Source organism: Aristolochia californica, unplaced genomic scaffold, assembly GCF_029961685.1.
Source record: "Aristolochia californica isolate CCGP_79_NKW_82.1479 unplaced genomic scaffold, dmAriCali1.0.hap1 SCAF_5, whole genome shotgun sequence".
In the NCBI taxonomy this organism is placed as follows: Eukaryota; Viridiplantae; Streptophyta; class Magnoliopsida; order Piperales; family Aristolochiaceae; genus Aristolochia; species Aristolochia californica.
Window position 1 is genome coordinate 44,276,325 of NW_027182214.1, and position 25,086 is coordinate 44,301,410.

Sequence of the window (25,086 nt, forward strand, 5' to 3'; positions counted from 1 at the left end):
GGAGGTGCAAAGCAGCTGCATGATAAAAGACTCTCACAGTTGAAAAAGTAGAGATACTTTTGGACTGCCAGGTTGTGAGGCTAAAAAAATAAAACTTTAGCATTGTTTGTTCGGTAAACATGTCAACGGTCTATAGATTGGACATGTTCCTAATACAAATTAGAGGCGGAAATGATTAAAAACAGATAATTTTGCAGCTACCCATCTGTCATCGAGTGCTTTTTGGAGCTTATTTTATTCAGGAAAATCATTCAAAGCTCTATACCAATTGCTTGAAGGCTGTCCGATGCAACTAAGTATCAGTTGTCGTCTTGATTGCAGATATCTGCGCTCACCGACTCCTGGATCAGCTTTCTGCCCATTGTTACGTACTGGGTCTCGTCTGAGTTTGAGCGAAAATGGGCGACCTGAGAACTGTGGCCTCCCCTGGGAAGAGATACTTTATTTGTGGGACTTCTGGACAGCCAAGGAATAAAGCTTCAAGTGGACACAGTGGTCGCTTCAGAGCCTTCTACTTCTCCGACTCCATCCCCTTCAGCTCAAGCTCCCACGCCCTCACCTTCAAAGACCTCTCCTTCTGCTTCTCCCTCGGACGAGATTTCACCAACCTCCTCCGCGATTCCTCCGTCTGAAACCTCTCCCGGCCCTCGCGGTACTGCACCAGTAGCTTCCCCTTCGGCGGCTGACGGAGGTTGTTCGTCAATGAAACTTGCTCTTGAGTTTGGATTTGGGTTGGTGATGCTGCTGGCTCGTTATGCTTTCAGGAGACGCAGGAATCGTTTTTGTACAAACTGAGATTATCTTTCTGCATTGCATGGTGTTTGGTTCAATTCTTCGCCTGTTCTGAGTGTAAAAGATGTGCCCACTTTCTCGATTTCGATTCTTTCATTATGAACAGGTAGCTATCTTTCTGGATTTCTGTTATTTCATTGACCTCCATATATTGCTTTAGACTTCAAGAGTCTACATAATAAAGATCATCAATTTGGGCCGGAGAATCAGGTTAGGGGAAATGATTGATGGACTGTAATTTTCTTAGACGTATCTCCATAAAAGACAGCAAACAAAGACATCTTATTCAAATGTACAGAGGGGGAGCATGTCCAAGTTCTTCTACAGTCATCGATAAATCCAGTCTTTACCGATAAATACAACGACAGAGTCAAGAATGGTAAACAACAACACAAGTCTTTGAGACACAAAGGAAAAATGACTAAGTCGAAGTTTCAGATTTAAGCAACTGGAGGATGAAGAACATGATCCTGAGAGGTATCAACAGATGCAGGAGGCATTAACTGCCACATGGCAACTCCTGGAAAGCTGATGAAGGGCACCATTTTGTTGCCAGCAGCTTGGCCCTGGGCTACAAAGGCAGCTGGAATAGCAGACGGGTGGGGCACAAAGTTTGGTGGGACAGCAACCATCTTTTTCAGCTGCTGCTCAAGTTGCTCTTTCTCTGCCCTCAACCTCTGCTTCTCCTCACGGAGCTCGTTCTTCTCTGCCTGTAAATTGAGTTGGGATAAGAGATAATCCATAGTTGTAAATTGTGTTGGGATAAGGGATGATCCATAGATGAAAAGGTTACTCGACCAAGCATTGTAACTTTTACTTGTTCCAAAATGGTAGACATTTTTAAAAGGACAAACATATGCAGTCTGAATAGAGGTGCAATTAATAAGACCAGCCACTATACCTTCAATTCTTTGATCTTCTGCTGGAGGTTTTCATTCGAGTCTGTCATCCTCTTTACTTCACTTTGCAACTGACCCACAAGACGTATAGCATCATTCAATATGGCGGCTTTGTCTATCTTTGGTTGCTTTCCAGGCTCCATTAGAGCTGCTAATTCTAGAAATCTTACAATGACAACAAGAAAACATTTAGAAGGAACAGAAAGATAGTCAATCAATGGAATATATACAGCAATAAATATATAAATAGGTAGTGAGAGAGAGAAAGAGAGAGAGAGAGTGTGCCTGTCATTCAGCATATCTCGTCGCATTTTCTCTCTACAGGCCTTGGAGCCAGATCCATTGTTCAAGTCAGGCCTCCGGCTGGTGGAAGAAAAGCAAATGAATGTTGTTGCACCAAGGAAAACAAGGAAAAGACAAATGACCAACCCAATATCTGCAATAGGAAAAGAACGAATACCGTTTATGTGAGCCAACCGCTTTATGGCCATCAGGACCAGAAATTTCAGAGCAGCCATCAATGTGAACACTAAAGAACCATCAGAAAAAAAAATAAAAAAATCAGGGACACATAATTATAAGGAGTTGTTTCTGTTCTAAACTGGTGCAGCTGCTTGTATATATGATAAACTGTAGAAAATGCATAAAATTCACAACCCAAACTAGACAAAAAACATTTTCTACACCACTCTTGCAACACAATGATTCACCTCAGAATTAAATAAACACCATATGTTAAACTCGGTTCCCTCCCCTGAGGTGTAGCAGAAAAGAAGTATTATGTACCTCAATAACATGAGACGAATCAAAATGGAAATCAGAGACTAACACTCTTGTTGTCCTAGAAATACAATCACTTGATTTTTTTTTTTTTTTTCTGAAATATCAAGAAGGATTTTATTGAGGGGACAGAGAACAATGGGCACTCCCCACATGAGGAACGGCTGAAGAATTACACAATGTAGAAAAAGGATAATTACAAATCCACTCAGACTATTTGTACATTGGTTAGTATCTACATATCATCGTTTCCTGAAGAAAGGCTACATCTTAGTGAGCCTACCAGCAGCACCATTAGCTGATCTAGGAGTCAAGGACCGTGTGATGTTTAGTGTCTCCACCAGGTCAAAAATCTCGTCCATTTGACTAAGTCTCCAAGGTGAGCTTGCACATAACTACCTAAGAATCATCTTCAATGATAACAGGAAGATGGAAGAACTCTGGCGATTCTGATAACCTGAAGCAAAGCATGGGTTTCTAGAGTGATGGAGTCCGAGTGTTCAAGATGGACAGCATATGCCAGAAAGTTTGCCCCTCGTTGTTGTGAAGCAGGCCACTGCACTAAGGCAGGGTTGCCTGGGCACTCCCATCAAAGTTGAGCTTTGAGGCCTGCTAGCCTTGGTTCTGCTGAGAGAAGCAAGAGCCCCCAATTTTCACAAATATAGGCACTGTTAAATTCAAAAAATCCTTTCTAGTGCTAAGCCAGGAAAAAGTGCGTCAAATTATCATCTCCTCGACTTGATTAGCAGTAAGACTGACAACAAGTCACTTGGCTTATGCAAAACCCTAGGTAGCAGTAGCCAGTAAGGCATTTTAGACACATAGAAAGGAGATTGTATTACCAACTTTCTGCCAAGGTCAAAGAGTTCTGATTGACTTCTCCATACATGCAATATTTGGTTGTATATTACATTTAGCAGTTGATATGGGAAAATCATGAACACAAATTCATTGATTCAAAAACAAAATTATCTTCAAATGTGGAGCATGTAACTGATCTAAGACATCAATGATCCTGAGATCTTGAAGTCCAGTAATGAATGATCAATCCAGTCAACCAGGCATTAGCAGGTTTTCTTAAACTAACCAACCCACAAAAAACAGCTATAACTCGATGGAAGAAAAACCTTTATTTGCAAGCATAACAGAAATGACTAGAACTTCAAGAATACATCTGCGCATACAGTAAACCAGAGAGTACCTTTTTTACTAACAATAAAAAGAAGAAATGGTCCTCAAAACAAGGGTAATGATAGATTAAGTCATTCAGCAATTGAAGGTTTTTTCACTACTCACTGATAAAAATCTTGTGGACATTGTTGGTCTAAATCTTACAGATAAATTTATCCTCTTAATATTTATCTATTACTTCATTCTTGTAGCTGGATTTAAACTTCCACGTATTAATGGCAATCAACACAGATTGGCTGCAATTATTAAATAGACATATAGCAACTGTAGTTTTGAAACTATTATGGTGTTTTCCTCTGGTGTGCCTACTCCACAGAGAGTGCAACTTCATGTCCAAGATACTAATTTCATGAAAAGCCCAACTACTTCTATCATAAAGCTTAACGAATGCCTTTAAATGTCTGTGGATCAAATTGAATCTGCAAAACACTCAGAATAGCGTGATTTGGTCCACTCTGCATTTTAGAAATGCTATCTTGTTCCATTTTTTGTCCTATGAAAATTGTGCTGTCCCAGATCTTTCTCTAAATTTATGGAACCTTTTCAGGTTAAGAGGTGCAGTTCCCTCAGAGTCCACAGTTAGGCATTAGCAGAAAATATAAGGAAGATGGCACATGGTTCTTTTCCACATCTGAGAAGCCCAAACCCTCATCCGAATTCAAGAGACATCAGTTTTCTAAAGCAAAGGAAAACAAAAAATGAAAAAAGAAAGACATTGGCTCTTTTGTTGCTTAAAAAAATTTACAGCTTGAATGACTAATTTCTATAGCCAAGAACAGCGAAACACTGCCCAAGGGCTATGCCACATATTGAATGATATTACACTTCAGGGAATAAAATGGATAAATAAATTATAAAGCAACTATTATGAGCGTCTCTATGTATCTATGCGTGGCAACGCTTGTTTAGTCTCAAGAACCAACACTGAGGATGAAAAATTAGCTCGTTCCAGAGAGTTAACCGACTCGATCGGTAGACTGCAAGAGAAACAAGCAGCAGAGTAGAAAGACAGATAAAAAGTTCATTTTTTAAGTCATGATCACTTGCGAGCGAAAGGAAAAAAGACAGAGAGAGATTCAGATACTGCTAAAAAGTAGCATTAGCAAAGTCAACATCAAGGACCAAAAGAACTCGCTAAAACTTTCCCCTTTCAACAAACCTCCAGAACTCCAAGTCTTGACAAATTCTATCACAGAAACAAAACTAAGCTTTCAACCCAAAAACTTGAACACCTCTCCTCAACTCCCATAATGTCCAGTCAAGGATGCCGAACCCCCCAAATCTCAGCCCCGGTAATTATACCCCAATTGCTCCAGCCTCCAGACAATTCCAAGAAAATGAGAAAGAAAGCGCAGTACAAGCAGAAAATACTGAAAATGCACAAAAGTACGATACCACGAAAACACAAGACAAAGACAGTTACCCTGCATTATTCACAAGATCGACACCCTGAGAAGGACAGTAAAAGCCAGTCACCGGGGCCGGAAAATCTTCTGCAGTGACAAAAATATCGTTGATCAGACCACAATCGAATATCCAATTGGAATTCTCCGGGGGATCCATAGGCGACGTTCGTCTGGAAGGCGAGATTCTCCGGCCAGTTCCACTGGTGCTTCTGTTAGGGCTCGGGAATCAGGAGAAAATCGAGTTCTGGGTGAGTTTGGAATGTTCGACTCGGACACACCGAGAGGGCAACGAAAGACCAATAATGGGCAAGTGTTGTTTCAAATGCATCCACGATACATATCGGTTGACACTGTGATCCAACGGCTGATGGGAATTACTCGGCTAACAGTACCTTCTCTACCAATCTGGATCTGGTTCTCCGGTCTCTCGTCTCTAACGCGTCATCCACGGGCTTTGGAAACGAGACCAGAGGAAGCGGGCTCGACGAAGTTTATGGGCTGGTTCTCTGCCGCGGTGATGTTACAGAAAATGCCTGCAGAGGCTGTCTCCAGAATGGTTCTATGGAAATTAGGCAGCTGTGCCCGACAAGCAGAGAGGCAAGCGTGTGGTACGACGAGTGCCGCTTGCGCTACTCGAATCAGAATTTCTTCTCTACTGTAGACGATTCGGCCAAGTTCCTGCTGGGAAGTAATGAGGATATATCAGACCCAGATCGGTTTAACCGTGCTTTGATGGGGATGATGAGGAATCTCTCCTCCCAGGCGGCGCACAATCGTTCCGCGCGGATGTTTGCGACAGGGGACACTTTCTTCAACCAGACCAGCAAGTTATACGGGCTTGTGCAGTGCACCAGAGATCTATCGCCTGATAACTGTTATACCTGTCTCAATGGAACTATTTCTGATCTCGTCAACTGTTGTTTTGGGAAACAAGGAGGAAGGGTTCTGGGATCGAGCTGTAATTTGAGGTTCGAGCTCTACCGTTTCTTTGGTCAACCATCACCACCTTCTCCGCCGACAGAAGGTAGCTTTTCATAGATCGAAAGAGTAACTGTAACTACTTAAAAATCTGCCTATTGATTTTAGTTTAATTGTTCTTGATTTCTGGAGCAGGTGGTAAGAGCAATAAAGCTCGGACAACTCTTATAATCGTATTTCCGACGCTTGTCGTGATTCTCCTAATCTCAGCCCTGAGCGCATACTTGATCAAGAAGAAGGAAAGGAGAATACTTTTCGGTAAGCTATCCATGGCAACATTAATCGGAAAGGAAAACGTAAAAGATGTTTCTTTTTAGAAATTGCTTCTCTCTGATTTTTTTTTTTCTTTTTACAAAAAGTTACCGCCCACAACCCAATGGCTTCTCCGGTGAGATGTTCCTTTCTCGAATTTATATTCAACTAACAAATGCTGCTTATACTGTGTAGAGTGGCAGGAAAGTAGGTTTGATGGGGTAGCTGATCCATTTGGAGGTGACGAAGATCTTCTGCAATTCGACTTTGGTAGAATCAAAGCCGCCACTAACAACTTCTCTCAAGCTAATAAGCTTGGGGAAGGTGGATTCGGTCCTGTTCACAAGGTGATCAAACGTCTGAACTCACTTTCTCTCTGTTATACATCTCATACCAGCCGGTTATAGCAGGTGTATCGATCGATACACCCCAGTACGTACACCCCAGTACGTATGGGAATTTGGGGTACCGGTACTCAGTTCACAGCACTAAAAGACATTTAATGGTGGCTGAACGTGGGTGTGTCTTTTACAGCCTGGAGACTTCTGTTCAGTCTCTGTTTTATTAAATAATGCGTCTGTGTTTGTCTGCTGCGAAATCCCATCTCTGGGTCTCTCTTCCAAATCTTCAACAATGGCCCGTGTCGATAGTAGAATCTCGTGTTTCATACTTTCATAGCAATAAACGTCGGTGGTGGCTTTTCATGCGTCTTCATCTTATCATCAAGATTAGAAAGTGGTGGAGGCATCCGAATTTGACTCTTGTAGTCTTGTTTACTGTAGCAACCTGGTTCAAAGAACTAACGTCAGTGGTGACTTTCCATGTCGAGATACACGAATTCGCAGTCGTGAATGGTTGCCGTAACAATTACTCCTGCGTTTCGTGTTTCGCACCACCCATTTATGTGATTATGATATGTAACGAATCTGGAAAGAAGAGATCAAATGTAAAGAAATGTTTCGATTGCTAACCCAGAATTCCAGACGATAAAAAGAAAACTTTTGTTATTTTACTATCAGGGGACGCTCAGTAATGGACGGGAAATAGCAGTGAAGAGACTCTCCGTCAACTCGGGGCAGGGCGTGCAGGAGTTCAAGAACGAGGTGGTGCTGATCGCGAAGCTCCAACACAGAAACCTCGTGCGGCATCTGGGTTGCTGCATCCAGGGACAGGAGAAGCTGCTCATCTACGAATTCGTCGCCAACAAGAGCCTCGACTGCTATCTCTTCGGTTTGGCCCCGTTTACTCCCTTTACTGTTAATACTGAAGTCCGACTTACTATCATTTTCAATCCGTCGACAAAGTGGAGATGATCGATTTATTTTGCAGATCCCGTAAAACGAGCAAAATTGGACTGGGAAACGCGATACAAGATCATAGAAGGGATCGCTCGGGGTCTTCTTTATCTTCACGAAGACTCCCATCTCAAGATCATTCACCGGGACCTGAAAGCCAGTAACGTCTTGCTCGATGCAGACATGAACCCCAAGATTTCCGATTTCGGCATGTCTCGGATATTCGCAACAGACGAGACTCAGGGCAACACCAGCAGAATTGCCGGCACATTGTAAGTTCTAAATTAAATCTCCACCTCCCAAAAGCTAGCTACTGTTACCATTCTGACCAGGGTTGATTGGATTACAAACGCAGCGGATACATGTCCCCAGAATACGCCATGCATGGCCAGTTCTCGGCGAAGTCAGATGTGTTTAGCTTCGGTGTTTTGCTTCTGGAGATCGTCAGTGGCCAGAAAAACAACAGTTTCTATCAATCAACTTGCGCCGAGGATCTTCTTAGCTATGTACGATCTTTGAAATCCAAACTACTTTTGAGTCATATTGGGTTTGACATCTTGTTTGTGCTCCATTAGAGATGTTTTTTTTTACTGGTTTCTGTGTCTTTTTAACATTGAACTTCCAGGCATGGAGACTGTGGAAGGAAGGGAGGACAATAGAAGTCATAGACGAATGTCTGAAAGAATCGTCTCCTACAGACGAAGTGCTCAGATGCATCCATATAGGAATGTTATGTGTTCAGGAAAGCGTAACAGACCGACCCACCATGTCAACAGTTGTTTTAATGTTGAGCAGCAGTTTAGTGTCTGTGCCAACTCCTTCCTCTCCGGCCTACTTTGTGGCCAGCAAACAGGGCACTAGCATTTTCTCCAAAGAATTTGATTGGCAGATAAGTTCGTCAGATGCATCATCATCAACAAGCAAACTCGTATCCGCCTCTGCAAACGATAGTTCCATGTCCACATTAAACCCTCGGTGAGGACAATACAGATTTTTTAAAACGCTACTGCTGGTGTGTTTTTGAGAGAATTGGGCTCAGCTCTTGAAAACTTAAACCTGTATATTACGAGGAATTTTATGGTTAAAAGTGAAAGGATCTTGTGATGCCAAGCTTTCCTGTGTTTGTGTTTCATGTCTCACTTCTACTACTCGAAGACTCCTCTGTAATTAGTTTAAGCTGAGCTTTTTTTAACAGCTGAGAAATGCAAAGAAAGCCAGTCAAAGAAAATTTTTTCTTCTCTCAAACATCTTTTGAGTGCCCTCTTATTCGATGTGCAGCAGATGGGAAACCCTTGCTTGCTTCTGGAGCATTGGATTCCTCCTCCATTAAGTAAATTTTGTACTTAAATTTGATGATTGTTCCCACATTTTGTACTTCACAGCCTGCGCAGAATCGTTAACCAGAAAGTTATTTCTTTCCAACGAAATCGAAATGGAAGTCTCATCGGGTTGATGGCCTGATCTCCATATCTCAGACCAGAAAAAACTTTCCCCAATCCAATGGGGTTTCCACCTTTTCTTTCATATTCAGTTATCTGCAAATCATGATAGAAGTTTTGAAAAAGCTGTTTTCTTTCACCAAACAACTGCTGCTCTCATCTTGTCCAAAATCATCGAACTCCTCGCGATTAATAAAAAACAAGACGTTATCAAAAGTAAGAAGAGAAACAAGGTGTGATTACCAGACCCATCGTTTCAAGAACTAACCAAGATATATATAACATGCGAACAGGTTGGAATTTCTCAGTTCTCAAACATTTTTGTAAAAAGAAAAATTTCCAGTTTTGTTCAAAAACCCAGGAGGAGAAGTGGCAAAACAATGAACCAAGTCTTTCTCTGCACAAAGACAATCAGGGAAATCCAAAGTTTCAAGCTTTTAGTTGCTGGTTTCCAGCGAAGTTTCAACGGATTAGGTAAAGCTTATAAAAAGTCATCCCCACCTCTCACACGGAGGTGCAAAGCAGCTGCATGATAAAAGACTCTCACAGTTGAAAAAGTAGAGATACTTTTGGACTGCCAGGTTGTGAGGCTAAAAAAATAAAACTTTAGCATTGTTTGTTCGGTAAACATGTCAACGGTCTATAGATTGGACATGTTCCTAATACAAATTAGAGGCGGAAATGATTAAAAACAGATAATTTTGCAGCTACCCATCTGTCATCGAGTGCTTTTTGGAGCTTATTTTATTCAGGAAAATCATTCAAAGCTCTATACCAATTGCTTGAAGGCTGTCCGATGCAACTAAGTATCAGTTGTCGTCTTGATTGCAGATATCTGCGCTCACCGACTCCTGGATCAGCTTTCTGCCCATTGTTACGTACTGGGTCTCGTCTGAGTTTGAGCGAAAATGGGCGACCTGAGAACTGTGGCCTCCCCTGGGAAGAGATACTTTATTTGTGGGACTTCTGGACAGCCAAGGAATAAAGCTTCAAGTGGACACAGTGGTCGCTTCAGAGCCTTCTACTTCTCCGACTCCATCCCCTTCAGCTCAAGCTCCCACGCCCTCACCTTCAAAGACCTCTCCTTCTGCTTCTCCCTCGGACGAGATTTCACCAACCTCCTCCGCGATTCCTCCGTCTGAAACCTCTCCCGGCCCTCGCGGTACTGCACCAGTAGCTTCCCCTTCGGCGGCTGACGGAGGTTGTTCGTCAATGAAACTTGCTCTTGAGTTTGGATTTGGGTTGGTGATGCTGCTGGCTCGTTATGCTTTCAGGAGACGCAGGAATCGTTTTTGTACAAACTGAGATTATCTTTCTGCATTGCATGGTGTTTGGTTCAATTCTTCGCCTGTTCTGAGTGTAAAAGATGTGCCCACTTTCTCGATTTCGATTCTTTCATTATGAACAGGTAGCTATCTTTCTGGATTTCTGTTATTTCATTGACCTCCATATATTGCTTTAGACTTCAAGAGTCTACATAATAAAGATCATCAATTTGGGCCGGAGAATCAGGTTAGGGGAAATGATTGATGGACTGTAATTTTCTTAGACGTATCTCCATAAAAGACAGCAAACAAAGACATCTTATTCAAATGTACAGAGGGGGAGCATGTCCAAGTTCTTCTACAGTCATCGATAAATCCAGTCTTTACCGATAAATACAACGACAGAGTCAAGAATGGTAAACAACAACACAAGTCTTTGAGACACAAAGGAAAAATGACTAAGTCGAAGTTTCAGATTTAAGCAACTGGAGGATGAAGAACATGATCCTGAGAGGTATCAACAGATGCAGGAGGCATTAACTGCCACATGGCAACTCCTGGAAAGCTGATGAAGGGCACCATTTTGTTGCCAGCAGCTTGGCCCTGGGCTACAAAGGCAGCTGGAATAGCAGACGGGTGGGGCACAAAGTTTGGTGGGACAGCAACCATCTTTTTCAGCTGCTGCTCAAGTTGCTCTTTCTCTGCCCTCAACCTCTGCTTCTCCTCACGGAGCTCGTTCTTCTCTGCCTGTAAATTGAGTTGGGATAAGAGATAATCCATAGTTGTAAATTGTGTTGGGATAAGGGATGATCCATAGATGAAAAGGTTACTCGACCAAGCATTGTAACTTTTACTTGTTCCAAAATGGTAGACATTTTTAAAAGGACAAACATATGCAGTCTGAATAGAGGTGCAATTAATAAGACCAGCCACTATACCTTCAATTCTTTGATCTTCTGCTGGAGGTTTTCATTCGAGTCTGTCATCCTCTTTACTTCACTTTGCAACTGACCCACAAGACGTATAGCATCATTCAATATGGCGGCTTTGTCTATCTTTGGTTGCTTTCCAGGCTCCATTAGAGCTGCTAATTCTAGAAATCTTACAATGACAACAAGAAAACATTTAGAAGGAACAGAAAGATAGTCAATCAATGGAATATATACAGCAATAAATATATAAATAGGTAGTGAGAGAGAGAAAGAGAGAGAGAGAGTGTGCCTGTCATTCAGCATATCTCGTCGCATTTTCTCTCTACAGGCCTTGGAGCCAGATCCATTGTTCAAGTCAGGCCTCCGGCTGGTGGAAGAAAAGCAAATGAATGTTGTTGCACCAAGGAAAACAAGGAAAAGACAAATGACCAACCCAATATCTGCAATAGGAAAAGAACGAATACCGTTTATGTGAGCCAACCGCTTTATGGCCATCAGGACCAGAAATTTCAGAGCAGCCATCAATGTGAACACTAAAGAACCATCAGAAAAAAAAATAAAAAAATCAGGGACACATAATTATAAGGAGTTGTTTCTGTTCTAAACTGGTGCAGCTGCTTGTATATATGATAAACTGTAGAAAATGCATAAAATTCACAACCCAAACTAGACAAAAAACATTTTCTACACCACTCTTGCAACACAATGATTCACCTCAGAATTAAATAAACACCATATGTTAAACTCGGTTCCCTCCCCTGAGGTGTAGCAGAAAAGAAGTATTATGTACCTCAATAACATGAGACGAATCAAAATGGAAATCAGAGACTAACACTCTTGTTGTCCTAGAAATACAATCACTTGATTTTTTTTTTTTTTTTCTGAAATATCAAGAAGGATTTTATTGAGGGGACAGAGAACAATGGGCACTCCCCACATGAGGAACGGCTGAAGAATTACACAATGTAGAAAAAGGATAATTACAAATCCACTCAGACTATTTGTACATTGGTTAGTATCTACATATCATCGTTTCCTGAAGAAAGGCTACATCTTAGTGAGCCTACCAGCAGCACCATTAGCTGATCTAGGAGTCAAGGACCGTGTGATGTTTAGTGTCTCCACCAGGTCAAAAATCTCGTCCATTTGACTAAGTCTCCAAGGTGAGCTTGCACATAACTACCTAAGAATCATCTTCAATGATAACAGGAAGATGGAAGAACTCTGGCGATTCTGATAACCTGAAGCAAAGCATGGGTTTCTAGAGTGATGGAGTCCGAGTGTTCAAGATGGACAGCATATGCCAGAAAGTTTGCCCCTCGTTGTTGTGAAGCAGGCCACTGCACTAAGGCAGGGTTGCCTGGGCACTCCCATCAAAGTTGAGCTTTGAGGCCTGCTAGCCTTGGTTCTGCTGAGAGAAGCAAGAGCCCCCAATTTTCACAAATATAGGCACTGTTAAATTCAAAAAATCCTTTCTAGTGCTAAGCCAGGAAAAAGTGCGTCAAATTATCATCTCCTCGACTTGATTAGCAGTAAGACTGACAACAAGTCACTTGGCTTATGCAAAACCCTAGGTAGCAGTAGCCAGTAAGGCATTTTAGACACATAGAAAGGAGATTGTATTACCAACTTTCTGCCAAGGTCAAAGAGTTCTGATTGACTTCTCCATACATGCAATATTTGGTTGTATATTACATTTAGCAGTTGATATGGGAAAATCATGAACACAAATTCATTGATTCAAAAACAAAATTATCTTCAAATGTGGAGCATGTAACTGATCTAAGACATCAATGATCCTGAGATCTTGAAGTCCAGTAATGAATGATCAATCCAGTCAACCAGGCATTAGCAGGTTTTCTTAAACTAACCAACCCACAAAAAACAGCTATAACTCGATGGAAGAAAAACCTTTATTTGCAAGCATAACAGAAATGACTAGAACTTCAAGAATACATCTGCGCATACAGTAAACCAGAGAGTACCTTTTTTACTAACAATAAAAAGAAGAAATGGTCCTCAAAACAAGGGTAATGATAGATTAAGTCATTCAGCAATTGAAGGTTTTTTCACTACTCACTGATAAAAATCTTGTGGACATTGTTGGTCTAAATCTTACAGATAAATTTATCCTCTTAATATTTATCTATTACTTCATTCTTGTAGCTGGATTTAAACTTCCACGTATTAATGGCAATCAACACAGATTGGCTGCAATTATTAAATAGACATATAGCAACTGTAGTTTTGAAACTATTATGGTGTTTTCCTCTGGTGTGCCTACTCCACAGAGAGTGCAACTTCATGTCCAAGATACTAATTTCATGAAAAGCCCAACTACTTCTATCATAAAGCTTAACGAATGCCTTTAAATGTCTGTGGATCAAATTGAATCTGCAAAACACTCAGAATAGCGTGATTTGGTCCACTCTGCATTTTAGAAATGCTATCTTGTTCCATTTTTTGTCCTATGAAAATTGTGCTGTCCCAGATCTTTCTCTAAATTTATGGAACCTTTTCAGGTTAAGAGGTGCAGTTCCCTCAGAGTCCACAGTTAGGCATTAGCAGAAAATATAAGGAAGATGGCACATGGTTCTTTTCCACATCTGAGAAGCCCAAACCCTCATCCGAATTCAAGAGACATCAGTTTTCTAAAGCAAAGGAAAACAAAAAATGAAAAAAGAAAGACATTGGCTCTTTTGTTGCTTAAAAAAATTTACAGCTTGAATGACTAATTTCTATAGCCAAGAACAGCGAAACACTGCCCAAGGGCTATGCCACATATTGAATGATATTACACTTCAGGGAATAAAATGGATAAATAAATTATAAAGCAACTATTATGAGCGTCTCTATGTATCTATGCGTGGCAACGCTTGTTTAGTCTCAAGAACCAACACTGAGGATGAAAAATTAGCTCGTTCCAGAGAGTTAACCGACTCGATCGGTAGACTGCAAGAGAAACAAGCAGCAGAGTAGAAAGACAGATAAAAAGTTCATTTTTTAAGTCATGATCACTTGCGAGCGAAAGGAAAAAAGACAGAGAGAGATTCAGATACTGCTAAAAAGTAGCATTAGCAAAGTCAACATCAAGGACCAAAAGAACTCGCTAAAACTTTCCCCTTTCAACAAACCTCCAGAACTCCAAGTCTTGACAAATTCTATCACAGAAACAAAACTAAGCTTTCAACCCAAAAACTTGAACACCTCTCCTCAACTCCCATAATGTCCAGTCAAGGATGCCGAACCCCCCAAATCTCAGCCCCGGTAATTATACCCCAATTGCTCCAGCCTCCAGACAATTCCAAGAAAATGAGAAAGAAAGCGCAGTACAAGCAGAAAATACTGAAAATGCACAAAAGTACGATACCACGAAAACACAAGACAAAGACAGTTACCCTGCATTATTCACAAGATCGACACCCTGAGAAGGACAGTAAAAGCCAGTCACCGGGGCCGGAAAATCTTCTGCAGTGACAAAAATATCGTTGATCAGACCACAATCGAATATCCAATTGGAATTCTCCGGGGGATCCATAGGCGACGTTCGTCTGGAAGGCGAGATTCTCCGGCCAGTTCCACTGGTGCTTCTGTTAGGGCTCGGGAATCAGGAGAAAATCGAGTTCTGGGTGAGTTTGGAATGTTCGACTCGGACACACCGAGAGGGCAACGAAAGACCAATAATGGGCAAGTGTTGTTTCAAATGCATCCACGATACATATCGGTTGACACTGTGATCCAACGGCTGATGGGAATTACTCGGCTAACAGTACCTTCTCTACCAATCTGGATCTGGTTCTCCGGTCTCTCGTCTCTAACGCGTCATCCACGGGCTTTGGAAACGAGACCAGAGGAAGCGGGCTCGACGAAGTTTATGGGCTGGTTCTCTGCCGCGGTGATGTTACAGAAAATGCCTGCAGAGGCTGTCTCCAGAATGGTTCTATGGAAATTAGGCAGCTGTGCCCGACAAGCAGAGAGGCAAGCGTGTGGTACGACGAGTGCCGCTTGCGCTACTCGAATCAGAATTTCTTCTCTACTGTAGACGATTCGGCCAAGTTCCTGCTGGGAAGTAATGAGGATATATCAGACCCAGATCGGTTTAACCGTGCTTTGATGGGGATGATGAGGAATCTCTCCTCCCAGGCGGCGCACAATCGTTCCGCGCGGATGTTTGCGACAGGGGACACTTTCTTCAACCAGACCAGCAAGTTATACGGGCTTGTGCAGTGCACCAGAGATCTATCGCCTGATAACTGTTATACCTGTCTCAATGGAACTATTTCTGATCTCGTCAACTGTTGTTTTGGGAAACAAGGAGGAAGGGTTCTGGGATCGAGCTGTAATTTGAGGTTCGAGCTCTACCGTTTCTTTGGTCAACCATCACCACCTTCTCCGCCGACAGAAGGTAGCTTTTCATAGATCGAAAGAGTAACTGTAACTACTTAAAAATCTGCCTATTGATTTTAGTTTAATTGTTCTTGATTTCTGGAGCAGGTGGTAAGAGCAATAAAGCTCGGACAACTCTTATAATCGTATTTCCGACGCTTGTCGTGATTCTCCTAATCTCAGCCCTGAGCGCATACTTGATCAAGAAGAAGGAAAGGAGAATACTTTTCGGTAAGCTATCCATGGCAACATTAATCGGAAAGGAAAACGTAAAAGATGTTTCTTTTTAGAAATTGCTTCTCTCTGATTTTTTTTTTTCTTTTTACAAAAAGTTACCGCCCACAACCCAATGGCTTCTCCGGTGAGATGTTCCTTTCTCGAATTTATATTCAACTAACAAATGCTGCTTATACTGTGTAGAGTGGCAGGAAAGTAGGTTTGATGGGGTAGCTGATCCATTTGGAGGTGACGAAGATCTTCTGCAATTCGACTTTGGTAGAATCAAAGCCGCCACTAACAACTTCTCTCAAGCTAATAAGCTTGGGGAAGGTGGATTCGGTCCTGTTCACAAGGTGATCAAACGTCTGAACTCACTTTCTCTCTGTTATACATCTCATACCAGCCGGTTATAGCAGGTGTATCGATCGATACACCCCAGTACGTACACCCCAGTACGTATGGGAATTTGGGGTACCGGTACTCAGTTCACAGCACTAAAAGACATTTAATGGTGGCTGAACGTGGGTGTGTCTTTTACAGCCTGGAGACTTCTGTTCAGTCTCTGTTTTATTAAATAATGCGTCTGTGTTTGTCTGCTGCGAAATCCCATCTCTGGGTCTCTCTTCCAAATCTTCAACAATGGCCCGTGTCGATAGTAGAATCTCGTGTTTCATACTTTCATAGCAATAAACGTCGGTGGTGGCTTTTCATGCGTCTTCATCTTATCATCAAGATTAGAAAGTGGTGGAGGCATCCGAATTTGACTCTTGTAGTCTTGTTTACTGTAGCAACCTGGTTCAAAGAACTAACGTCAGTGGTGACTTTCCATGTCGAGATACACGAATTCGCAGTCGTGAATGGTTGCCGTAACAATTACTCCTGCGTTTCGTGTTTCGCACCACCCATTTATGTGATTATGATATGTAACGAATCTGGAAAGAAGAGATCAAATGTAAAGAAATGTTTCGATTGCTAACCCAGAATTCCAGACGATAAAAAGAAAACTTTTGTTATTTTACTATCAGGGGACGCTCAGTAATGGACGGGAAATAGCAGTGAAGAGACTCTCCGTCAACTCGGGGCAGGGCGTGCAGGAGTTCAAGAACGAGGTGGTGCTGATCGCGAAGCTCCAACACAGAAACCTCGTGCGGCATCTGGGTTGCTGCATCCAGGGACAGGAGAAGCTGCTCATCTACGAATTCGTCGCCAACAAGAGCCTCGACTGCTATCTCTTCGGTTTGGCCCCGTTTACTCCCTTTACTGTTAATACTGAAGTCCGACTTACTATCATTTTCAATCCGTCGACAAAGTGGAGATGATCGATTTATTTTGCAGATCCCGTAAAACGAGCAAAATTGGACTGGGAAACGCGATACAAGATCATAGAAGGGATCGCTCGGGGTCTTCTTTATCTTCACGAAGACTCCCATCTCAAGATCATTCACCGGGACCTGAAAGCCAGTAACGTCTTGCTCGATGCAGACATGAACCCCAAGATTTCCGATTTCGGCATGTCTCGGATATTCGCAACAGACGAGACTCAGGGCAACACCAGCAGAATTGCCGGCACATTGTAAGTTCTAAATTAAATCTCCACCTCCCAAAAGCTAGCTACTGTTACCATTCTGACCAGGGTTGATTGGATTACAAACGCAGCGGATACATGTCCCCAGAATACGCCATGCATGGCCAGTTCTCGGCGAAGTCAGATGTGTTTAGCTTCGGTGTTTTGCTTCTGGAGATCGTCAGTGGCCAGAAAAACAACAGTTTCTATCAATCAACTTGCGCCGAGGATCTTCTTAGCTATGTACGATCTTTGAAATCCAAACTACTTTTGAGTCATATTGGGTTTGACATCTTGTTTGTGCTCCATTAGAGATGTTTTTTTTTACTGGTTTCTGTGTCTTTTTAACATTGAACTTCCAGGCATGGAGACTGTGGAAGGAAGGGAGGACAATAGAAGTCATAGACGAATGTCTGAAAGAATCGTCTCCTACAGACGAAGTGCTCAGATGCATCCATATAGGAATGTTATGTGTTCAGGAAAGCGTAACAGACCGACCCACCATGTCAACAGTTGTTTTAATGTTGAGCAGCAGTTTAGTGTCTGTGCCAACTCCTTCCTCTCCGGCCTACTTTGTGGCCAGCAAACAGGGCACTAGCATTTTCTCCAAAGAATTTGATTGGCAGATAAGTTCGTCAGATGCATCATCATCAACAGCAAACTCGTATCCGCCTCTGCAAACGATAGTTCCATGTCCACATTAAACCCTCGGTGAGGACAATACAGATTTTTTAAAACGCTACTGCTGGTGTGTTTTGAGAGAATTGGGCTCAGCTCTTGAAAACTTAAACCTGTATATTACGAGGAATTTTATGGTTAAAAGTGAAAGGATCTTGTGATGCCAAGCTTCCTGTGTTTGTGTTTCATGTCTCACTTCTACTACTCGAAGACTCCTCTGTAATTAGTTTAAGCTGAGCTTTTTTTAACAGCTGAGAAATGCAAAGAAAGCCAGTCAAAGAAATTTTTTTCTTCTCTCAAACATCTTTTGAGTGCCCTCTTATTCGATGTGCAGCAGATGGGAACCCTTGCTTGCTTCTGGAGCATTGGATTCCTCCTCCATTAAGTAAATTTTGTACTTAAATTTGATGATTGTTCCCACATTTTGTACTTCACAGCCTGCGCAGAATCGTTAACCAGAAAGTTATTTCTTTCCAACGAAATCGAAATGGAAGTCTCATCGGGTTGATGGCCTGATCTCCATATCTCAGACCAGAAAAAACTTTCCCCAATCCAATGGGGTTTCCACCTTTTCTTTCATATTCAGTTATCTGCAAATCATGATAGAAGTTTTGAAAAAGCTGTTTTCTTTCACCAAACAACTGCTGCTCTCATCTTGTCCAAAATCATCGAACTCCTCGCGATTAATAAAAAACAAGACGTTATCAAAAGTAAGAAGAGAAACAAGGTGTGATTACCAGACCCATCGTTTCAAGAACTAACCAAGATATATATAACATGCGAACAGGTTGGAATTTCTCAGTTCTCAAACATTTTTGTAAAAAGAAAAATTTCCAGTTTTGTTCAAAAACCCAGGAGGAGAAGTGGCAAAACAATGAACCAAGTCTTTCTCTGCACAAAGACAATCAGGGAAATCCAAAGTTTCAAGCTTTTAGTTGCTGGTTTCCAGCGAAGTTTCAACGGATTAGGTAAAGCTTATAAAAAGTCATCCCCACCTCTCACACGGAGGTGCAAAGCAGCTGCATGATAAAAGACTCTCACAGTTGAAAAAGTAGAGATACTTTTGGACTGCCAGGTTGTGAGGCTAAAAAAATAAAACTTTAGCATTGTTTGTTCGGTAAACATGTCAACGGTCTATAGATTGGACATGTTCCTAATACAAATTAGAGGCGGAAATGATTAAAAACAGATAATTTTGCAGCTACCCATCTGTCATCGAGTGCTTTTTGGAGCTTATTTTATTCAGGAAAATCATTCAAAGCTCTATACCAATTGCTTGAAGGCTGTCCGATGCAACTAAGTATCAGTTGTCGTCTTGATTGCAGATATCTGCGCTCACCGACTCCTGGATCAGCTTTCTGCCCATTGTTACGTACTGGGTCTCGTCTGAGTTTGAGCGAAAATGGGCGACCTGAGAACTGTGGCCTCCCCTGGGAAGAGATACTTTATTTGTGGGACTTCTGGACAGCCAAGGAATAAAGCTTCAAGTGGACACAGTGGTCGCTTCAGAGCCTTCTACTTCTCCGACTCCATCCCCTTCAGCTCAAGCTCCCACGCCCTCACCTTCAAAGACCTCTCCTTCTGCTTCTCCCTCGGACGAGATTTCACCAACCTCCTCCGCGATTCCTCCGTCTGAAACCTCTCCCGGCCCTCGCGGTACTGCACCAGTAGCTTCCCCTTCGGCGGCTGACGGAGGTTGTTCGTCAATGAAACTTGCTCTTGAGTTTGGATTTGGGTTGGTGATGCTGCTGGCTCGTTATGCTTTCAGGAGACGCAGGAATCGTTTTTGTACAAACTGAGATTATCTTTCTGCATTGCATGGTGTTTGGTTCAATTCTTCGCCTGTTCTGAGTGTAAAAGATGTGCCCACTTTCTCGATTTCGATTCTTTCATTATGAACAGGTAGCTATCTTTCTGGATTTCTGTTATTTCATTGACCTCCATATATTGCTTTAGACTTCAAGAGTCTACATAATAAAGATCATCAATTTGGGCCGGAGAATCAGGTTAGGGGAAATGATTGATGGACTGTAATTTTCTTAGACGTATCTCCATAAAAGACAGCAAACAAAGACATCTTATTCAAATGTACAGAGGGGGAGCATGTCCAAGTTCTTCTACAGTCATCGATAAATCCAGTCTTTACCGATAAATACAACGACAGAGTCAAGAATGGTAAACAACAACACAAGTCTTTGAGACACAAAGGAAAAATGACTAAGTCGAAGTTTCAGATTTAAGCAACTGGAGGATGAAGAACATGATCCTGAGAGGTATCAACAGATGCAGGAGGCATTAACTGCCACATGGCAACTCCTGGAAAGCTGATGAAGGGCACCATTTTGTTGCCAGCAGCTTGGCCCTGGGCTACAAAGGCAGCTGGAATAGCAGACGGGTGGGGCACAAAGTTTGGTGGGACAGCAACCATCTTTTTCAGCTGCTGCTCAAGTTGCTCTTTCTCTGCCCTCAACCTCTGCTTCTCCTCACGGAGCTCGTTCTTCTCTGCCTGTAAATTGAGTTGGGATAAGAGATAATCCATAGTTGTAAATTGTGTTGGGATAAGGGATGATCCATAGATGAAAAGGTTACTCGACCAAGCATTGTAACTTTTACTTGTTCCAAAATGGTAGACATTTTTAAAAGGACAAACATATGCAGTCTGAATAGAGGTGCAATTAATAAGACCAGCCACTATACCTTCAATTCTTTGATCTTCTGCTGGAGGTTTTCATTCGAGTCTGTCATCCTCTTTACTTCACTTTGCAACTGACCCACAAGACGTATAGCATCATTCAATATGGCGGCTTTGTCTATCTTTGGTTGCTTTCCAGGCTCCATTAGAGCTGCTAATTCTAGAAATCTTACAATGACAACAAGAAAACATTTAGAAGGAACAGAAAGATAGTCAATCAATGGAATATATACAGCAATAAATATATAAATAGGTAGTGAGAGAGAGAAAGAGAGAGAGAGAGTGTGCCTGTCATTCAGCATATCTCGTCGCATTTTCTCTCTACAGGCCTTGGAGCCAGATCCATTGTTCAAGTCAGGCCTCCGGCTGGTGGAAGAAAAGCAAATGAATGTTGTTGCACCAAGGAAAACAAGGAAAAGACAAATGACCAACCCAATATCTGCAATAGGAAAAGAACGAATACCGTTTATGTGAGCCAACCGCTTTATGGCCATCAGGACCAGAAATTTCAGAGCAGCCATCAATGTGAACACTAAAGAACCATCAGAAAAAAAAATAAAAAAATCAGGGACACATAATTATAAGGAGTTGTTTCTGTTCTAAACTGGTGCAGCTGCTTGTATATATGATAAACTGTAGAAAATGCATAAAATTCACAACCCAAACTAGACAAAAAACATTTTCTACACCACTCTTGCAACACAATGATTCACCTCAGAATTAAATAAACACCATATGTTAAACTCGGTTCCCTCCCCTGAGGTGTAGCAGAAAAGAAGTATTATGTACCTCAATAACATGAGACGAATCAAAATGGAAATCAGAGACTAACACTCTTGTTGTCCTAGAAATACAATCACTTGATTTTTTTTTTTTTTTTCTGAAATATCAAGAAGGATTTTATTGAGGGGACAGAGAACAATGGGCACTCCCCACATGAGGAACGGCTGAAGAATTACACAATGTAGAAAAAGGATAATTACAAATCCACTCAGACTATTTGTACATTGGTTAGTATCTACATATCATCGTTTCCTGAAGAAAGGCTACATCTTAGTGAGCCTACCAGCAGCACCATTAGCTGATCTAGGAGTCAAGGACCGTGTGATGTTTAGTGTCTCCACCAGGTCAAAAATCTCGTCCATTTGACTAAGTCTCCAAGGTGAGCTTGCACATAACTACCTAAGAATCATCTTCAATGATAACAGGAAGATGGAAGAACTCTGGCGATTCTGATAACCTGAAGCAAAGCATGGGTTTCTAGAGTGATGGAGTCCGAGTGTTCAAGATGGACAGCATATGCCAGAAAGTTTGCCCCTCGTTGTTGTGAAGCAGGCCACTGCACTAAGGCAGGGTTGCCTGGGCACTCCCATCAAAGTTGAGCTTTGAGGCCTGCTAGCCTTGGTTCTGCTGAGAGAAGCAAGAGCCCCCAATTTTCACAAATATAGGCACTGTTAAATTCAAAAAATCCTTTCTAGTGCTAAGCCAGGAAAAAGTGCGTCAAATTATCATCTCCTCGACTTGATTAGCAGTAAGACTGACAACAAGTCACTTGGCTTATGCAAAACCCTAGGTAGCAGTAGCCAGTAAGGCATTTTAGACACATAGAAAGGAGATTGTATTACCAACTTTCTGCCAAGGTCAAAGAGTTCTGATTGACTTCTCCATACATGCAATATTTGGTTGTATATTACATTTAGCAGTTGATATGGGAAAATCATGAACACAAATTCATTGATTCAAAAACAAAATTATCTTCAAATGTGGAGCATGTAACTGATCTAAGACATCAATGATCCTGAGATCTTGAAGTCCAGTAATGAATGATCAATCCAGTCAACCAGGCATTAGCAGGTTTTCTTAAACTAACCAACCCACAAAAAACAGCTATAACTCGATGGAAGAAAAACCTTTATTTGCAAGCATAACAGAAATGACTAGAACTTCAAGAATACATCTGCGCATACAGTAAACCAGAGAGTACCTTTTTTACTAACAATAAAAAGAAGAAATGGTCCTCAAAACAAGGGTAATGATAGATTAAGTCATTCAGCAATTGAAGGTTTTTTCACTACTCACTGATAAAAATCTTGTGGACATTGTTGGTCTAAATCTTACAGATAAATTTATCCTCTTAATATTTATCTATTACTTCATTCTTGTAGCTGGATTTAAACTTCCACGTATTAATGGCAATCAACACAGATTGGCTGCAATTATTAAATAGACATATAGCAACTGTAGTTTTGAAACTATTATGGTGTTTTCCTCTGGTGTGCCTACTCCACAGAGAGTGCAACTTCATGTCCAAGATACTAATTTCATGAAAAGCCCAACTACTTCTATCATAAAGCTTAACGAATGCCTTTAAATGTCTGTGGATCAAATTGAATCTGCAAAACACTCAGAATAGCGTGATTTGGTCCACTCTGCATTTTAGAAATGCTATCTTGTTCCATTTTTTGTCCTATGAAAATTGTGCTGTCCCAGATCTTTCTCTAAATTTATGGAACCTTTTCAGGTTAAGAGGTGCAGTTCCCTCAGAGTCCACAGTTAGGCATTAGCAGAAAATATAAGGAAGATGGCACATGGTTCTTTTCCACATCTGAGAAGCCCAAACCCTCATCCGAATTCAAGAGACATCAGTTTTCTAAAGCAAAGGAAAACAAAAAATGAAAAAAGAAAGACATTGGCTCTTTTGTTGCTTAAAAAAATTTACAGCTTGAATGACTAATTTCTATAGCCAAGAACAGCGAAACACTGCCCAAGGGCTATGCCACATATTGAATGATATTACACTTCAGGGAATAAAATGGATAAATAAATTATAAAGCAACTATTATGAGCGTCTCTATGTATCTATGCGTGGCAACGCTTGTTTAGTCTCAAGAACCAACACTGAGGATGAAAAATTAGCTCGTTCCAGAGAGTTAACCGACTCGATCGGTAGACTGCAAGAGAAACAAGCAGCAGAGTAGAAAGACAGATAAAAAGTTCATTTTTTAAGTCATGATCACTTGCGAGCGAAAGGAAAAAAGACAGAGAGAGATTCAGATACTGCTAAAAAGTAGCATTAGCAAAGTCAACATCAAGGACCAAAAGAACTCGCTAAAACTTTCCCCTTTCAACAAACCTCCAGAACTCCAAGTCTTGACAAATTCTATCACAGAAACAAAACTAAGCTTTCAACCCAAAAACTTGAACACCTCTCCTCAACTCCCATAATGTCCAGTCAAGGATGCCGAACCCCCCAAATCTCAGCCCCGGTAATTATACCCCAATTGCTCCAGCCTCCAGACAATTCCAAGAAAATGAGAAAGAAAGCGCAGTACAAGCAGAAAATACTGAAAATGCACAAAAGTACGATACCACGAAAACACAAGACAAAGACAGTTACCCTGCATTATTCACAAGATCGACACCCTGAGAAGGACAGTAAAAGCCAGTCACCGGGGCCGGAAAATCTTCTGCAGTGACAAAAATATCGTTGATCAGACCACAATCGAATATCCAATTGGAATTCTCCGGGGGATCCATAGGCGACGTTCGTCTGGAAGGCGAGATTCTCCGGCCAGTTCCACTGGTGCTTCTGTTAGGGCTCGGGAATCAGGAGAAAATCGAGTTCTGGGTGAGTTTGGAATGTTCGACTCGGACACACCGAGAGGGCAACGAAAGACCAATAATGGGCAAGTGTTGTTTCAAATGCATCCACGATACATATCGGTTGACACTGTGATCCAACGGCTGATGGGCTTCCTCCTCAGTTGAGGTGTGGTCAAGGCCGTTAGTTTATACATGTGTGGTCAAACCCAGTCTTGCTTGAGTCATGCCAGCTGATCTCAAGGGGGGTGGGTCCCCTGGTACCACTTAACTTATTTTGGTAACCTGAGGGGAGACTTATATATGTCGTCCATTTCAGCGATTGGACAAGTGGAGCAAGTGGTCCATTTCTATTATTTCTGGGTCAATTCGGATAAATCCACTCGACCTATTTGGAATCAAAATTAAACTCGCTCCCATCGTCTTCCTCAGAAAGGCGAGGCTGTGCTCTTATCTGATACAATTCGCCTGAATCAGGAATCAACTGGACGAGTCGGAAAACAATAGTGTATGGGAGCTAGGGGATCCACCAAATAAGAAATGGGAATAGAAGACGGGGGAATCTACTTCTCAATATACCCTACATGAACTGTCTTCTCTATAATCCGTACCATACAGAGACAGAAAGCTGCTGGAATGGACGGCTTCTTTGGTACTCTGGTCAGGATCTCGTACGGGACGAGGAACAGAGCAACAGCGCATCATAAAATTCTCGTCG

At 41.8% G+C, this 25,086-nt stretch overlaps 4 protein-coding genes and 1 pseudogene across 7 annotated transcripts; 2 read left to right on the forward strand and 3 right to left on the reverse strand.

The window, feature by feature from the left end:
- Nucleotides 1-1,054: 1,054 nt before the first annotated feature.
- On the reverse strand, nucleotides 1,055-5,225 carry LOC137965495 (transcription factor ILR3-like). 2 transcript variants are annotated; one of them, XM_068811755.1, is made up of 5 exons: nucleotides 5,086-5,225; nucleotides 2,152-2,220; nucleotides 1,977-2,054; nucleotides 1,694-1,856; nucleotides 1,055-1,502 (listed from the first exon to the last, which is right to left on the reverse strand). In XM_068811755.1, the coding sequence occupies exons 1-5, from the start codon at nucleotides 5,223-5,225 to the stop codon at nucleotides 1,233-1,235; spliced, it is 720 nt and encodes a 239-aa protein (XP_068667856.1). In that variant the 3' UTR covers nucleotides 1,055-1,232. The 2 variants fall into 2 exon arrangements, with proteins under 2 accessions (XP_068667856.1, XP_068667857.1); XM_068811756.1 differs by lacking the exon at nucleotides 2,152-2,220 and having other exon boundaries at nucleotides 1,977-2,127; nucleotides 5,086-5,153.
- A 404-nt stretch (nucleotides 5,226-5,629) lies between these two features.
- Nucleotides 5,630-8,831, forward strand: LOC137965490 (cysteine-rich receptor-like protein kinase 10). The gene is made up of 7 exons (XM_068811750.1): nucleotides 5,630-6,092; nucleotides 6,182-6,304; nucleotides 6,494-6,645; nucleotides 7,318-7,528; nucleotides 7,628-7,865; nucleotides 7,949-8,099; nucleotides 8,219-8,831. Exons 1-7 carry the CDS (start codon nucleotides 5,630-5,632, stop codon nucleotides 8,570-8,572), a joined length of 1,692 nt encoding a protein of 563 aa, XP_068667851.1. The 3' UTR covers nucleotides 8,573-8,831.
- A 1,765-nt stretch (nucleotides 8,832-10,596) lies between these two features.
- LOC137965492 (transcription factor ILR3-like) lies at nucleotides 10,597-14,767 on the reverse strand. 2 transcript variants are annotated; one of them, XM_068811751.1, is made up of 5 exons: nucleotides 14,628-14,767; nucleotides 11,694-11,762; nucleotides 11,519-11,596; nucleotides 11,236-11,398; nucleotides 10,597-11,044 (listed from the first exon to the last, which is right to left on the reverse strand). In XM_068811751.1, exons 1-5 carry the CDS (start codon nucleotides 14,765-14,767, stop codon nucleotides 10,775-10,777), a joined length of 720 nt encoding a protein of 239 aa, XP_068667852.1. In that variant the 3' UTR covers nucleotides 10,597-10,774. The 2 variants fall into 2 exon arrangements, with proteins under 2 accessions (XP_068667852.1, XP_068667853.1); XM_068811752.1 differs by lacking the exon at nucleotides 11,694-11,762 and having other exon boundaries at nucleotides 11,519-11,669; nucleotides 14,628-14,695.
- A 404-nt stretch (nucleotides 14,768-15,171) lies between these two features.
- LOC137965491 (cysteine-rich receptor-like protein kinase 10) lies at nucleotides 15,172-18,147 on the forward strand (annotated as a pseudogene).
- Nucleotides 18,148-20,134: 1,987 nt separating this feature from the next.
- LOC137965494 (transcription factor ILR3-like) lies at nucleotides 20,135-24,509 on the reverse strand. Of its 2 annotated transcripts, XM_068811753.1 has the most exons (5): nucleotides 24,166-24,509; nucleotides 21,232-21,300; nucleotides 21,057-21,134; nucleotides 20,774-20,936; nucleotides 20,135-20,582 (listed from the first exon to the last, which is right to left on the reverse strand). In XM_068811753.1, the coding sequence occupies exons 1-5, from the start codon at nucleotides 24,303-24,305 to the stop codon at nucleotides 20,313-20,315; spliced, it is 720 nt and encodes a 239-aa protein (XP_068667854.1). In that variant the 5' UTR covers nucleotides 24,306-24,509; the 3' UTR covers nucleotides 20,135-20,312. The 2 variants fall into 2 exon arrangements, with proteins under 2 accessions (XP_068667854.1, XP_068667855.1); XM_068811754.1 differs by lacking the exon at nucleotides 21,232-21,300 and having other exon boundaries at nucleotides 21,057-21,207; nucleotides 24,166-24,233.
- Nucleotides 24,510-25,086: the final 577 nt, after the last annotated feature.

Coding starts and splice junctions, on each gene's coding strand:
- LOC137965494 (XM_068811753.1), bottom strand. CDS start 24,305: ATGGATCCCCCGGAGAATTCCAATTGGATATTCGATTGTGGTCTGATC. Junction 21,135..21,231: donor GCGGTTGGCTCACATAAACG/GTATTCGTTCTT, acceptor TTCTTCCACCAG/CCGGAGGCCTGACTTGAACA. Junction 20,583..20,773: donor AGAAGATCAAAGAATTGAAG/GTATAGTGGCTG, acceptor CTCAATTTACAG/GCAGAGAAGAACGAGCTCCG.
- LOC137965490 (XM_068811750.1), top strand. CDS start 5,630: ATGGAAATTAGGCAGCTGTGCCCGACAAGCAGAGAGGCAAGCGTGTGG. Junction 6,305..6,493: donor GGAAAGGAGAATACTTTTCG/GTAAGCTATCCA, acceptor TATACTGTGTAG/AGTGGCAGGAAAGTAGGTTT. Junction 8,100..8,218: donor CCGAGGATCTTCTTAGCTAT/GTACGATCTTTG, acceptor TTGAACTTCCAG/GCATGGAGACTGTGGAAGGA.
- LOC137965492 (XM_068811751.1), bottom strand. CDS start 14,767: ATGGATCCCCCGGAGAATTCCAATTGGATATTCGATTGTGGTCTGATC. Junction 11,597..11,693: donor GCGGTTGGCTCACATAAACG/GTATTCGTTCTT, acceptor TTCTTCCACCAG/CCGGAGGCCTGACTTGAACA. Junction 11,399..11,518: donor CGAGATATGCTGAATGACAG/GCACACTCTCTC, acceptor TGTCATTGTAAG/ATTTCTAGAATTAGCAGCTC.
- LOC137965495 (XM_068811755.1), bottom strand. CDS start 5,225: ATGGATCCCCCGGAGAATTCCAATTGGATATTCGATTGTGGTCTGATC. Junction 2,221..5,085: donor GATCTTGTGAATAATGCAGG/GTAACTGTCTTT, acceptor ATGGTTCTTTAG/TGTTCACATTGATGGCTGCT. Junction 2,055..2,151: donor GCGGTTGGCTCACATAAACG/GTATTCGTTCTT, acceptor TTCTTCCACCAG/CCGGAGGCCTGACTTGAACA.